Raw genomic sequence first — 13380 nt, 5'->3', positions numbered from 1 at the left:
AGTTTGCTGCCGCCGAAGCTGTAATGACCCGACCATCCTAGTACCCTTCTTTTATCTGTTTAAATCGTATCTTTAGTTTATTTTCCTTTTATAATTTTCAGCTATAGACCAATTCAAACCAACCCCCATAATTGTTACCTTCGACTGATCATAAATCAACTAAAGTTTACAACTGCCTCCTTGTGGTTCGACCCTGTTACCACTAGCCTAGGTTAGTCTTAATAGGAGATTATAAATTTTATCTTTGGTACTCACAGCGACGGGTATCAGCCCCCACAGCAGTAGCAGGAACTGCAGTAACAGCAGGCACTACAGTAGCAGTTACAACAGGAACCTCAGACACCCCCGATGTGGATCCTGTCCCCAAACTAAGCACTAGAGAAGGCTTATCCTGGCTAGGAACCTCAAAATTGGGCTCAATTTCCTCCATTAAAGCATCACCAGTCTCTCTAAGTGAACTAATCACCGAATTATAGGTTTTAGGCCTACTATGACTACGGACAGCAGAACCAATCAACCCATTAACAACAAAAGGAGTGCGTAAAACATCACCTGAATCCATAGGAGAATCCACATTTTGGGCATCCACCACTCCTTGGTGCAACACCGGACGCCCACGAACTCTACCCCGAGGTCTAGCCATGAACAAAACTAAAAAAGAAAAAGATTTAAAGAAGAATTAGATCGAAGAAGAAGAATCAGGAAATCTAGGGTTCGCAGAATCGTAGAAAGAAGGCACTCTCTCTCTCTCTCTCTCTCTCTCTCTCTCTCTCTTCATTATTATTATTATTATTATTATTATTTTTTAAGGGATGCACGCAACTTTCATAGATAGAAAAATAAAAGTTTACATGAAATTGGTGGGGAGCCGAGAGACAATCTGGGCCCCCACACCCTTAGCAACAACCAAGCTAAGTCTAATAAAAATATAAGTAGCCACCCGAGCCCCCGCATCCTGAGATACCAAGAATTTCTAGATCCGCTTGAGCAAGGCAACAGCATCCGACCCAGCTCCCCAAGCGAAGAGAAAGAGAAGGGAAGAAAACCATAACCAGCTGCCGCGCATAAATCCCCACACTTAGCACAGTTACGCTGAGCAGCATCAGCGACAAGCCAGTCGGGCACAAAATCCATTATCCCAGTCTGAGCCAAGGGAGAAGACCCTGTCAAATCGACGCACACATCACGCCCTCTGTCCCAGGAATAAAGCAGCAAATCCGCAGGACGAAGAGAGCCACCATGTCCGTCAACCAAACTGATATCAACCTCCTTACCCATAGAAATACCAGACCTATAGCAGATGTCGAATAAGGTGTCACGAACGAGGTTGTGCCGATGCCTAACACCCACAGTACCATTACAAAAAATATTGTGGTCCCCGTAAACATCATCAGCAAAAACCCGAGAGCAAGCAGGACAAGGCCTAGATATCGTGAATAACTGAACACCCAGTCGATATCCAAGCACACTACGATAAGTCCTCCCGTTCATAGTCTGACCCAATCCAAAGATAGGAACCGTACACAACCAATCAGAGGAGTGGGCACCATGCTGAGACTTCCACAACGCAAGCTGACGCGGTGTCAAAGAGAAAACAGATTCTGAAGCAGCAACAACCGTCGCGAAATATATACCTGCCAATTTCTTCATAAGTTTGGGGGCGGCAATTTCACTAGGGTCACGTAAGATAGCAGAACCTGTAGTCTCAGAAACCACCCGCAAGGCATCGTCGAAAGTAGGACCAGCATCTACAATACCACAAGGTCGTAGGAGCTTAGCCTTCAAATCAGCAGGCTGCAAACGGGACGCTAGAAAAGCATTGTGTAAAACATCTCCCGCCGCATAAACACCAAGTCCACCAAGATGAAAAGGGAATGTAGCAAGGCGCCACTGCCAATCCCCAAAACCAGGTCCGGACGCGGTGACAATATGTTCTAAGCTGGAACGAAGGGCAGCATCGAAAGGAAGATGGACAGAACCAAAAACATAGGGGGAGCAAGTACGAAGAGAGAAATAGAGCTTAGAAATACCAGTATAAGGTCTAAGTAGAAGCAACTCACATTGCGGGTCCTCAATCCTCGCGACCAAGTCCACAAGCTCAATGGTCTTAGTCACTCTCTTCGCCACAATCTCACTGCCAAAAATAGGACAAGTACTGACAGGTCCACCTATAACAGAGACACCACGCAAGGGCCGAGCAATAAAAGGTGGGAAAACCCCGGGAAGCCGACTCTGAGGATCCTCAACAGGCCAAAAGACCTCAGTCTTGGCGACATTAAGATGCAGTCCAAAACGAGGGCCATCTGCCATAATCAAATCCAAAATCCTCCCCACCTCCAAATTGTCCCCAACAATGGTGCCATCATCCAAGTACCACGCCTGCATAGTAAGGTCAAAAGAGTTCCGGATTTTGCACACTAAGGGATGCAAAACCAAAGCGAAAAGCAAAGGGCCTAAAGGATCACCCTGCTGGACACCCTGACAAGACCACAAGCAATGCTCCCCATAAAAAAGATGGTGTGGACACGGGGGGCCCACGGGGGCGCTTGGGAAACAAGCGTTTGCATTTGTGGAGCCGCCACCAATTTTTATGGGAAATTGGAACCGTTCGAATATCTCGTGTCATATCAAGACACAAAGTAGTGACATGAACACTAAGAACTCGTTATCCTTAGCATTCTATGTCTAGAATGACTCTCGTGGATGCCAATGAATACGGATGTACACAGAGATCTGGAGTAAGGGGTGAGGGTACGTATTAGGAAGTCCTTTTACTGAACACCTAATCCAGCCCGCCTCGATAGCGGCCTCTACTAACGATTAGGGAAATCGTTCATATTTGATATGTTGTCGATTATATGCATGCAATGCAATAAACAATGTTTTGATCCTAGCATATGAATTAACTAAGTCGGTGAACAAATAATTAGCACTTATTAATGTCAAATTAGGGTTTAGAATTAATTACATGTGAAGAATAAGTAAATAAATCGTCCATAATAAATAAATTGCGATAATGGAAATTACAATAAATTACAATGATTTAATGATTTACGTCAAAAATATACTTAAGACGGATATTTTGAGAAAAGAAAGGAAAATAAATAAAGGTTAGATAGTATGGACAGATTAAGGGTGATATTACGATTAATGTCAAACTAGGTTAAATTGATGAAGAAGGAAACGAGTTGAAAGGCGTGATAAACTGGAAATTACCGATAAAAATATGTACAAAAGTGAATCTCAGAAACTTTATATGAACAAACAGAGTCTCTAAAAATCCGGGTTTGATTTAATGGCCAAAACCCGCAAATATCGATTATTAGGGATTTAAGCCGTAAAACAAAGCATAATTATTATTAGGATGTATTAAAAGATTTATTATGTATGAATGAAAGAAAGAAAATAATAAATAAGAACAAAAGGAACGAATTAACAGGGGACGGAGGAAGAAGAAGAAAAGCAGGAACTGCGACACCCTCTGGAAGAGGCGCAATAGCGATTCTTTGCGTTTCTTCTCGGCGTCGCCTTATGCACCGTTAATCCGTAAAAGCAGTTTAATGAAAGGGTTTTAGAAATCGGTTTTAAGCATGCTTTCGACGTAAATCTTACATTAATTAGTACAATAATAGAATACAATAATAAAGATGGGATTTACACCTTCAGACTTCCATGTTTAACAAAACGAGATTAACTAAGTTGTCGTTTTAGTGATTGCTCGACTCGAATGTATGATGAAAGTGCCATCGTAAGAGGATTTAGATTAAATTGATTGATGTGTAGTGGTCAAATTGGTCGGTCATGCAAACGGACGTGGTACTTACTCGAGAATGATTTGAGCTTACGTGGTCGATTGATCAAGCACGTAGACGTCAACAGCTTAGAGCACGGTCTTAGAATGCAAAGGGAGAAGAGAAGGGAGGACACTCGTGTGAAAAATATGTGGAACGAAGGTCCCTATTTATACTAGAAAATGTGGAGAGTTATGGAATGACTCAAACTTTGGAAAGAAATCACGGCAAAATCTGAAAATATGCAGAAAAGAGCTGGGGAAGAGGCGCAACAGCTGCTGCGATCTTTCGAATAGGCGCAGCAGGTGCTGCGACCTTTCCCTAGTGGTTTCCTCCTGCGGAAGAAAGATTTCCGCGTTTCCTTTATGGAATTGCGGTGGATCACAACTTCCTTATTATTTAAAATAAGATTTTCGGGATATATTTTACCAAAAGATATAAAATTAAATTATGGAATAAAAATATCCGGAATATTCCAGGACATTCCGACTCGGCATTTTAAACGGTTTATTAGAAAATGAAGCGGTTTTTGACCCGGACTCCAAATGAACTCTAATTACTGTCAAAACGACCGTATCGGCGCGTAGATGACAACCAAGGGGTAGACACAAGTATTTGAGCTATCACTTGACGATGAACTTACAAACTGTCATAAATAATTCCGCGTACCAAACATGCGGCCCAATCATCACCGGGTGGTTTGCGGGAGGTGCAGAAATGAGGAATCTACATGGGCAGGGCTGGAGTAACAAAACTCCACCCAACGGGAAAGAACCGGGCAACGACGGCGGACTTCTTGAAGCATGGTCGCACAATCGACAAGGTTGAAAGCATTCTGGAAATCAACCAGCAACATAGAAAGTCCCACCTCAGCACCACGGGCCTCAATGAGCCGATTCAAGGCATGCAAGATGGCCTCTCCTTCACCGGACATACCCACCCCAAACTGAAGACCAGCAAAAAAAGAAGACAAAGAAGGACCAACCAAAAAAGCACCAACCTTAGAGACAAGCTGTCTCCAGACAGTGCCAACAGCAATAGGACGAACACCACCACCCGGTTTAACAATCGGCGTGAGCGGGGCACTGGCAATTTACTCACCCAGAGCTAGAGGACACCGGCCCTCAAGAAAACGATTAACCACCCTAGTAATAGAAGTGATCAATTCATCAGAGATAGCCACAGCAGCGCCACTCAAACAGTCCACAAGGTGCTAGGCACGAAACCCATCCCTCCCACAAGAAGTGCCACGTGGGAAACTCCGAATCATATCCAAAACCACTGTCGAAGAGGCAACCAGAGGATGATGATCCACAAGCAAAAGAGGCAATTAAGGAGGTGGGACGATAGGATGCTTCTCTCGCAAGGCCACAAGAGTGGCATCAGAGTAGGGGGCGACTCCAGAGGAAGAAAGCACCCGAACAGCAGCAGTATAGTGACCATCATAAATCTTCCGCCGACATTGACGTAGGTTAAGCTCATTCAAATCAAAATCCTCCTCCACGTGAAACGAAGAAGGACCCTCATCCAAACACTTCCGCAACAGCTGCAAACCACCCCCGGGCACCCCCCTCCCCAAGAAAGGATGGCCCTGGTAACACTCTCCTCCTAACGCTGGCACCTAATAACGCTCTTATACTCAAGATTACTCCGAGGAGCGAAGGTCTTAAGCAGACAAAGAGGCAACACAAGCAAACGAACCCAGCAGGAGAGGTCACCAGGAGAATCAGCCACATCATCCAGACCCCTTTCAAACCCCGAGAAAACCCAAGACAACACTTAGGAGGTACAGATTTCACGGTGCGAAGGCCCAAAGATAACAAACGATCAAGCAAAGATATAGACCACTGAACAAGCTCAACCCCATCATCAGATGAAATAACCGATGGAGACGGAGGTCTTGGGATACCCTGAATAATAAAACTATAGAGGTCTTCAACACACTCCGGAGGCGCCACAATATCACCCCGACTATGCCGACATCTAGAGTGAAAGGTACGGGTTGTAAAGCACACCCCATACAACAAGAGCCCCATCCGCCTCAAAGTAATCTCGGCAGTAGAGAAAACAGTCAGACTATCAGTAAGAGTTTGATGCGTAAGTCCCAAAGCACCATCATGACAATGCCGGTCCTGAAAATGCTTCTGCCATGCGGCCTTAGTAAGGCCCTTGCCAAAACCATCCGGAGACGCATGAAGACTCGAAAAAAGACAATGAAACCGCACAAGTTCAGGCATGAAGGAAGAATGAACCCCTCCTCACTTGCACGGTAAACGACCATCTAGCAACAGCCGTGACAAGAGAGGTACAGGTAGCAAGCGCAGGTAGATGACCGGAACTCCGGTGAAGACACCCACACGAAAACCCCAACCACACCACACACACACGGCAAGCCCTAAACACCCAAGCCACAATACAAGCGTTGGCAATGTACTGCCACTGAACCACCACGGACAGCCACGGGCAGCAGCTAACGCCGACAAAACCAGCAGCAAGGCGACAAGTAGCAGAACACCGGTTGAAAAATCAAAAATAATAAAATCCAAGAAAAAGAAAGAAGAAAAGGAAACCAACCCGCAAGGCAAAGTGCAGCAGCAACTGGCGACGGCAGGGGTAGTATCTAGTCGGCAGAGGATTACTCCGACGTGATTAGAGGACCATAACAACCCATAGCCCGAAAATAAGTCGAAAACCCGCAACTCTGAAATCGCATTCCCTGAAAGAACAACAACAACACCACCAAAATACGATGATAGACGCCAGAGCCAAGTTGTTGATAACGGAATAGATGACCCAGACCGACGGGAACGGACGACAACAAAGAACAGCACGAACCCTAAAACAGAAACCAAAAGAAAAGATGCCCTAATGAAAAAAGACGAAGAACAGCACGAAAAGTAGGGCAGAACCAATGACGCCGGCGTCGTGAGGAGGCCGACGGTGAATTGTGGCCGGCGGCGACGTGAGGTGGCCGTCCAACCTGACGAACAGCAAGGAAACGCCTGATCGCCTGAAGATCGCCTCTACCTATCTCTCTCTCTTATTATCATTATTATAATTATTTTCATTATTATCATTACTTTTTGCGTTTGAAAACGAGCATTATTAAGGGAAATCGCATTAGGCGAGAAAATCCTCGACAAAACAAAATAGTAGAGTTTGGGGATTAGTGTGTGAGACCGCAATCCACAAACTAAGGCATGGGAAAGCAAGGCAAGTGATGCGCCCAAACCCCGATCCTGGCGCAAAAGCAGATGTAGAATCGGCTGCTAGATCTGAACTTCCTGGTTGGGAGACTTCGCCCAAGAAATGGATAAAAAAAATAGAAAAATATGTTTACCCATCCTCAACAACACTGTTCTTTAGGGCATGTGGGATGTCATTTGACTTTTGATCTGAAATGCCGGTGCTAGCCCTTTCCGAAAAAAAAAAGAATAAATTAAATTTTACAGAAGAAACAAAGTACTAAGAATTAAACTTTAACATCTTCATAAAATCTATTCAACAACGATTCAGAAAGGAATTAAATAACATTGAACGAACATACCTCAATATTGACTGTAGAAAACAATAATTCCAGATGAATGACGAAATCAATTCCGATTTTCCTTACAAAGTTTTGATCTTGAAATAATCAATAGGCGATGAATGCAAAAGTTTGAACAAATTGAATCTAATTTGCGCTTCTGAAGATTTGCGCTTCGAACACAGCAATTGATGATGAATAACCGATTTTAGATCACTAAATTTGATGTCGAAAAACAAAAATTTACAAATTAAGGAAGGATTAATGATGAAATCGATTGATTTTGTTTCGGGTGGTTTGATTGTGTTCCGTAGGTTTGATATTGCTCATATGTACATTCTTATTTTTTGTTTTCCGCGAAACTCTACTTTTCAAAGAAGCGCGCGTCTAATCTCAGCCGTCAGATAATTTGATGGACGGTTGAGAACTGTTCTCACGGTTCTCACGATAAGCCCCGTTCTCACCGGATCTCTGGCCTTATTATTATTATTATTATTATTATTATTATTATTATTATTATTATTATTATTATTATTATTATTATTATTATTATTATTATTATTATTATTATTATTATTATTATTATTATTATTATTATTATTATTATTATTATTATTATTATTATTATTATTATTATTATTATTATTATTATTATTATTATTATTATTATTATTATTATTATTATTATTATTATTATTATTATTATTATTATTATTATTATTATTATTATTATTATTATTATTATTATTATTATTATTATTATTATTATTATTATTATTATTATTATTATTATTATTATTATATTATTATTATTATTATTATTATTATTATATTATTATTATTATTATATTATTATTATTATTATTATATTATTATTATTATTATTATTATTATTATTATTATTATTATTATTATTATTATTATTATTATTATTATTATTATTATTATTATTATTAATATTATTATTATTAGATTTTGGATAATATGAGAATGGCACAAGCGTGAGAACGGTGAGAACGCGCGTCAGTCGTTGGATCTTGTCTGACGCGGCTAATCTAAGGGCCTATAACGCGCGCTCCTTTACCGAAACTTGAGGGCTTTGTCTTTCTTTTTTGCTGAAATTTACCTCGCGCTTCTTCGTTAAGCTTTCAACCATGGATTCCGACCTTCTTCGTTAAGCTTTCAACTATTTCTCTCTCCTTATTCTCTGTAGAGTTGCATTTTCGTCTTTTTGTTGGATTTTCTCTTACCTATTTCGTTATGAAGGTATATACTGTTTAGCTTCAAGCTTTTTTCGATTTCGTCCTTAATTTATTTAGTCCGTTTTATGTAACTCTACTGTAACCTAAATTAATGTTTCTTATGTTCATTTTGCCGGATTATTCATTTATTGATGGATTTTGAGTTCAGTATTGTTGTTAAAATCGAAATTTGCTATCGGCATTTGTATTTGTCGCATTGTTTGTTGATTTCGTAACTTGCTTATACATTTCGATTTGTTTGTTGTTTTTTTAGTTTGATCTAATTTGTGCTTTTTTGGATTTTTGTTGAATTTTAAGTACTTTTAACGTAAGTAGCATCAATTTAAAACCACACGCAAAAGGTCATAATTGCGTGCACATTATTGTTGTAGATCATGCACATTTCAATAAAACTGATAGGACATTTCTTCGTGAAACGTGTACAACACAACACAACTCATTAATATTACATGCAAAACTACTTTTAGTTATGAAGCGCAAAGGCGATCCTGGAACTGTTACACGCCGTATTTCTCCGAGGTTGAACAACCTCAGTCCTACTGTTGATGATCCTACTCCAACGTTCTCCCGTATTACCACCTGGATGTCACCTAAAAGTTTTGTTGATGTCCTTCGACACCTTTATTACAATCAATGGTGTGCTCTGGAAGAGATTGGTTTTTCTTCATTGTTCTGGTTAAGGGTTACAAGGCTTCTTTTACGCCTTGGTTATTGGTTAATTGAGAACTACAACCCGTATTCGGATTTCATCATTCAACCTGATAAACAGCGCTTTCGTGTTTCTGCTTCTTGTATTCATGATGTTGTTGGCCTCCCAATTGGAGGAAAACCTATTTTACTTTCATGCTGTAGTGACGAAGATGCAGAATGTGATGCGTTTTACGCGCATTGGAAAGCTCAATTTCATGTTGATGGTCAAGTGGATATCAAGACCTTTGCAGAGCATATTATTTGTCATGATGATTACAGTGATTAATTTAAGATTAATTTTGTGGTGCTTGCTGTCTCTTTGTTAATGCGCAACAATCAGAAGCCGTTCGTCAATCACCATGTACTAAAATCGCTGAGGAATGTGTCTGCCATTGGTCAGCTTGATTGGTGTCAATTTGTCATGGAGAGTTTGCGGTATAACACAAAGGATTGGGTCAAGAAAGGGAAGAAGAATCACTTTGGTGGACCTCTCCTGTTTCTAATGGTACAAATCTTCTGAGTTATATCTATTGTTAGTTATTATGGTTTTAAAACCTGCCATTTTCTAGTCATAATCCTGTTTTTACTTGCAGCTTGTTTATATTGACCGTGTTGTCCATGAAAAACGATTCGTAGAAAGAGATTACTATACTCTTTTGAATTGGACATCTGCTGCACTTTTCTCTAGGGAAAAGCGGAGATGGAAGTCGGTCGATTTGGTCTTGGTCGTGTAAAAGGTCGACCGATGGAAAGAATTAGATTTTCTCATCCATGTAGACAAGTGGTTGAAAAAGTGCGGAGAGTGTCGAGGGATGTTAGTACTGATACAAAATCTCCAATTTTGTACTCGTCTCCGGAGGTATATCCATTGATTCTCGAAGTATTCACTATTCCTTTTCAAGATTCACTTTCTTTGTTAGATGTGGTTGTTTACATACACACCTTTTCGATTGTTATCCCAAACGTACCTTCATAGTACTAAAGATGTACCTTCATACTGTCCCTTGTCCAGGAGTTTGCAGACGACTACACTGCTTCAGCAAAGAGAGTCATGGAAGATATGGTTGTGTTAGATGAGAAATACGCGGTTGGTTTGCAATGTTTCCCAGGTGAAGAGTGTGTCAAACAGGCCCATTCAGCAACTGAATTTGTATATTTGACATATGGTGGTGGTACCGAAGATGTGTCGTGTGCACCGCCGTGGGAATCAAGCACACTGGATGAGGATGAACAGTTTATTGTTGTAGCAAATGCAGCCGAGAAAGCGTACAAATTGAAACTTGCTCGTGCTAAACACAGAGAACAATGTGCTATGTGGAGAAATTCATCCGTACCTGTCACTGGTGAATTTTCGTTCGATTTAGGGTTGGAGAAAGACTTTGCTGAGAGTGAGGCAAGGTTAGCCGCAGCTAAAGGGGTTAAACGGGATCGCCCTGTCACTGGTGAATCTTCTTCACGTGCCAAAAGGGTTCATTTCATGGCAAGTCCTTCCTTTATACCTCTATCCAGCAACAAGCAACTGTCATCTCGTTTTGATCCGCTGTTTTCTGCTATCCAAGATGACACCAATGTGTTAACACCTCTTACTGCGGTGCACCTTCAAGTGGCTGAATATGTTTCCAGTGACCGGGGCACTAACAATCGTCGTTCCAGGTAATCATAAATGTGAACTTGTTAAATTAACATTTTGTGAATGTCATTTTCACTGTTTCACACCTGACAAGTAATTTGATATATTTTTTGCTTTAGTGAGCACTTATATTCGTACAAGACTTATTTTGCAACGTGAATGCATTTGTGGTCATTAAAGCCGTCTGAACATGTTTCGAGTGTTGTAATTGATTGCTGGTCATCATATTTGAATTGTAAAGAGGAAGAAAATAATCTTGGTACTTCGAAGCGGTTCTTTTTTTACCATGCTTGTGCATGCAAGTACATTTACATACACTCTTAAATGCTGTGTGTAATATGTATTTTGAAATATTGTACTTCCCTCTTTCGTTACTTTTCCATGTAGTCTGTATTAGCGAAACCCAGCCCAGGTTTAAGTGATGAAAATATTTATGAATTGTTCGAGGCTCGTGTAAAAATGGAGTTGCAGCTTTTCCCGGGACTAGTTATAACTTCAATCGCACTCGTAAGTTGTTATTGTTCGCTTGAAATACTTTCCAATTTTCTTTGCCATTGTTGTATTGCATTTTTAAAAAATTGAGTCATACTATTATCCCATAAGTCCTTTCTTTTTTTGTTTAATTCCAACTACTAAACCCATTTGAACCTCAACTTGTATATACCCATTTTATATTAAAAAAGTTCAGATTAGGTCAAATTAGAATAAATGGCCATTTAACACAATGTTAATGTTATAATTTCTCAATGTACTTTCTAAACGTACTAAATATACTTTTTAAACATTTACAATGTTAATGTTGTAATTTATCAATGTGGGGAATATCCAATATGCATAAGAGCAATTGCAACTATATGCACACGTTGGTAACATAGACCATGAGTCATGCTATTATTCCATGTCTGCATCCTGCTTTTGTTTTATTGCAACTGCTTGAGTCAAAGGGAATTTTCTTTGCGTTTGTATTAAATGAGGTCACTTTATATTGCAATGTACCATTCTCATTTTTTACATGTGCCTCACGATTAGCCAAAATGTACCCTTCCAAGAGTTTGACTGTACTTATGGTTGTACGTCATTTGTTTTGTAATTTCAATTTTTTTCCCAATTGTACACGAGAACCACTTCTTCTTATATGTGGTTGACCTGGTGAGGAAGCGTTTCGCCATTCTTGACAACTCACTCTCAGATGAAGACGCCATCAAGAAATATGGTGTATCTCCACCAATTAACGATGTTTTGAATTTGACACATTCTTGTTGTTCTATTGAATTAGGACTATTAGTCGCGCTTAACACTAGTTTAAAATATTTTGTCATAGATTGATGCTCTTGGAAAGTTATTGGGTGAGAACCCAAAAATTTCTGACTCTAGCAACGTTGTGTTGGCTATGGATCCTATTGTTGCAATGCTTAGTTGGAGAAATAACTACAATGTTGATGACTGTGGTATATACACAATGAGACACATGGAAACATTTATGGGATTAATCTCTTGGAAATGTGGCCTGATGAAAAATGATGTGAGTCTTGGTTCTTATTTTAAAGAAATTCATGTTCATTGTGTCTTGCCTATCTCGTTAATTGTTGGCTTCTGTTTTGCAGTGGAGCGTGCTTAGAGTGTAACGATACAAATATCTATGCATATTACTAATGTTCGACCACAACGATTGCCGTGAAACTGTCGCTGATCATGCAAAGAAGGGTCATTTCTCTAAAGCTAGTGATTACATTTAATGTTCAAATATTATCTACGCAGTACGTTAGAATTTGTCTGATGACACCCTTGTTCATGTAGTATGATGTTTTAAATTCTAGTGTACGTTAGTATGTGTAATGATTTCCAATTGCATAAGCAAAATGTTCAATTTGTGAACCAATGTTTAGTTGCACCTAATTAAAGTACTTCTTTGTCTATTTTTAGCGTCCTATTTACTTGAACGTTATTATTTCCTTGAATAGCGACTTATGATGTACTGAATTAGCAAAATAATATAATGTACATTTCAGGTATGCTTTTAAATCTCTTTTCTAAAACAGTACATGCAGATTATGAACATACGTAATGGACATTTGAATTAAATTGAAAGCACATTTATTTCTCTTATACATTTAAAACAGGAAAATAGGTCTAAAATCACGTCAAAGATCTATATATAGCGACATCATAATCTAAGTATATGAATGAACTTTTGAAGTTTTCTATCTTATTAAACGATCACATGCATTACAATTTAATTAATGTTTCATGTTATTTTTAAAATAATTTAATGTACCTTTAAATATAATATAATGTACATTTTCCAAACAGTGCTTAATGATATTTTAGTTTCACCTAATTATTAGAACATGCACATTATGAATATAGATAATGGACATTTTAATTAAACTGTTTACATACATTACATAATATATATACATGTGTAAACAGGAAAACCTGTTTAATAAACTGTCAAAGATCTATTTTTAATCCCTTCCCAAA

The 13380-nt window shown here is 39.3% G+C and overlaps 1 protein-coding gene across 1 annotated transcript; it reads left to right on the top strand.

Annotated features, from left to right (window-relative positions):
* The first annotated feature begins 9048 nt into the window (after positions 1–9048).
* On the top strand, positions 9049–12517 carry LOC141620168 (uncharacterized). Its single transcript, XM_074437107.1, has 6 exons — positions 9049–9261; positions 9958–10128; positions 10282–10922; positions 11307–11406; positions 12221–12347; positions 12504–12517. The coding sequence occupies exons 1-6, from the start codon at positions 9049–9051 to the stop codon at positions 12515–12517; spliced, it is 1266 nt and encodes a 421-aa protein (XP_074293208.1).
* Positions 12518–13380: the final 863 nt, after the last annotated feature.

This window comes from Silene latifolia, chromosome X, assembly GCF_048544455.1.
Source record: "Silene latifolia isolate original U9 population chromosome X, ASM4854445v1, whole genome shotgun sequence".
NCBI lineage: Eukaryota > Viridiplantae > Streptophyta > Magnoliopsida > Caryophyllales > Caryophyllaceae > Silene > Silene latifolia.
Note: the sequence above shows the minus strand (reverse complement) of the source record. Positions and strands in the feature narration are given on the sequence as shown.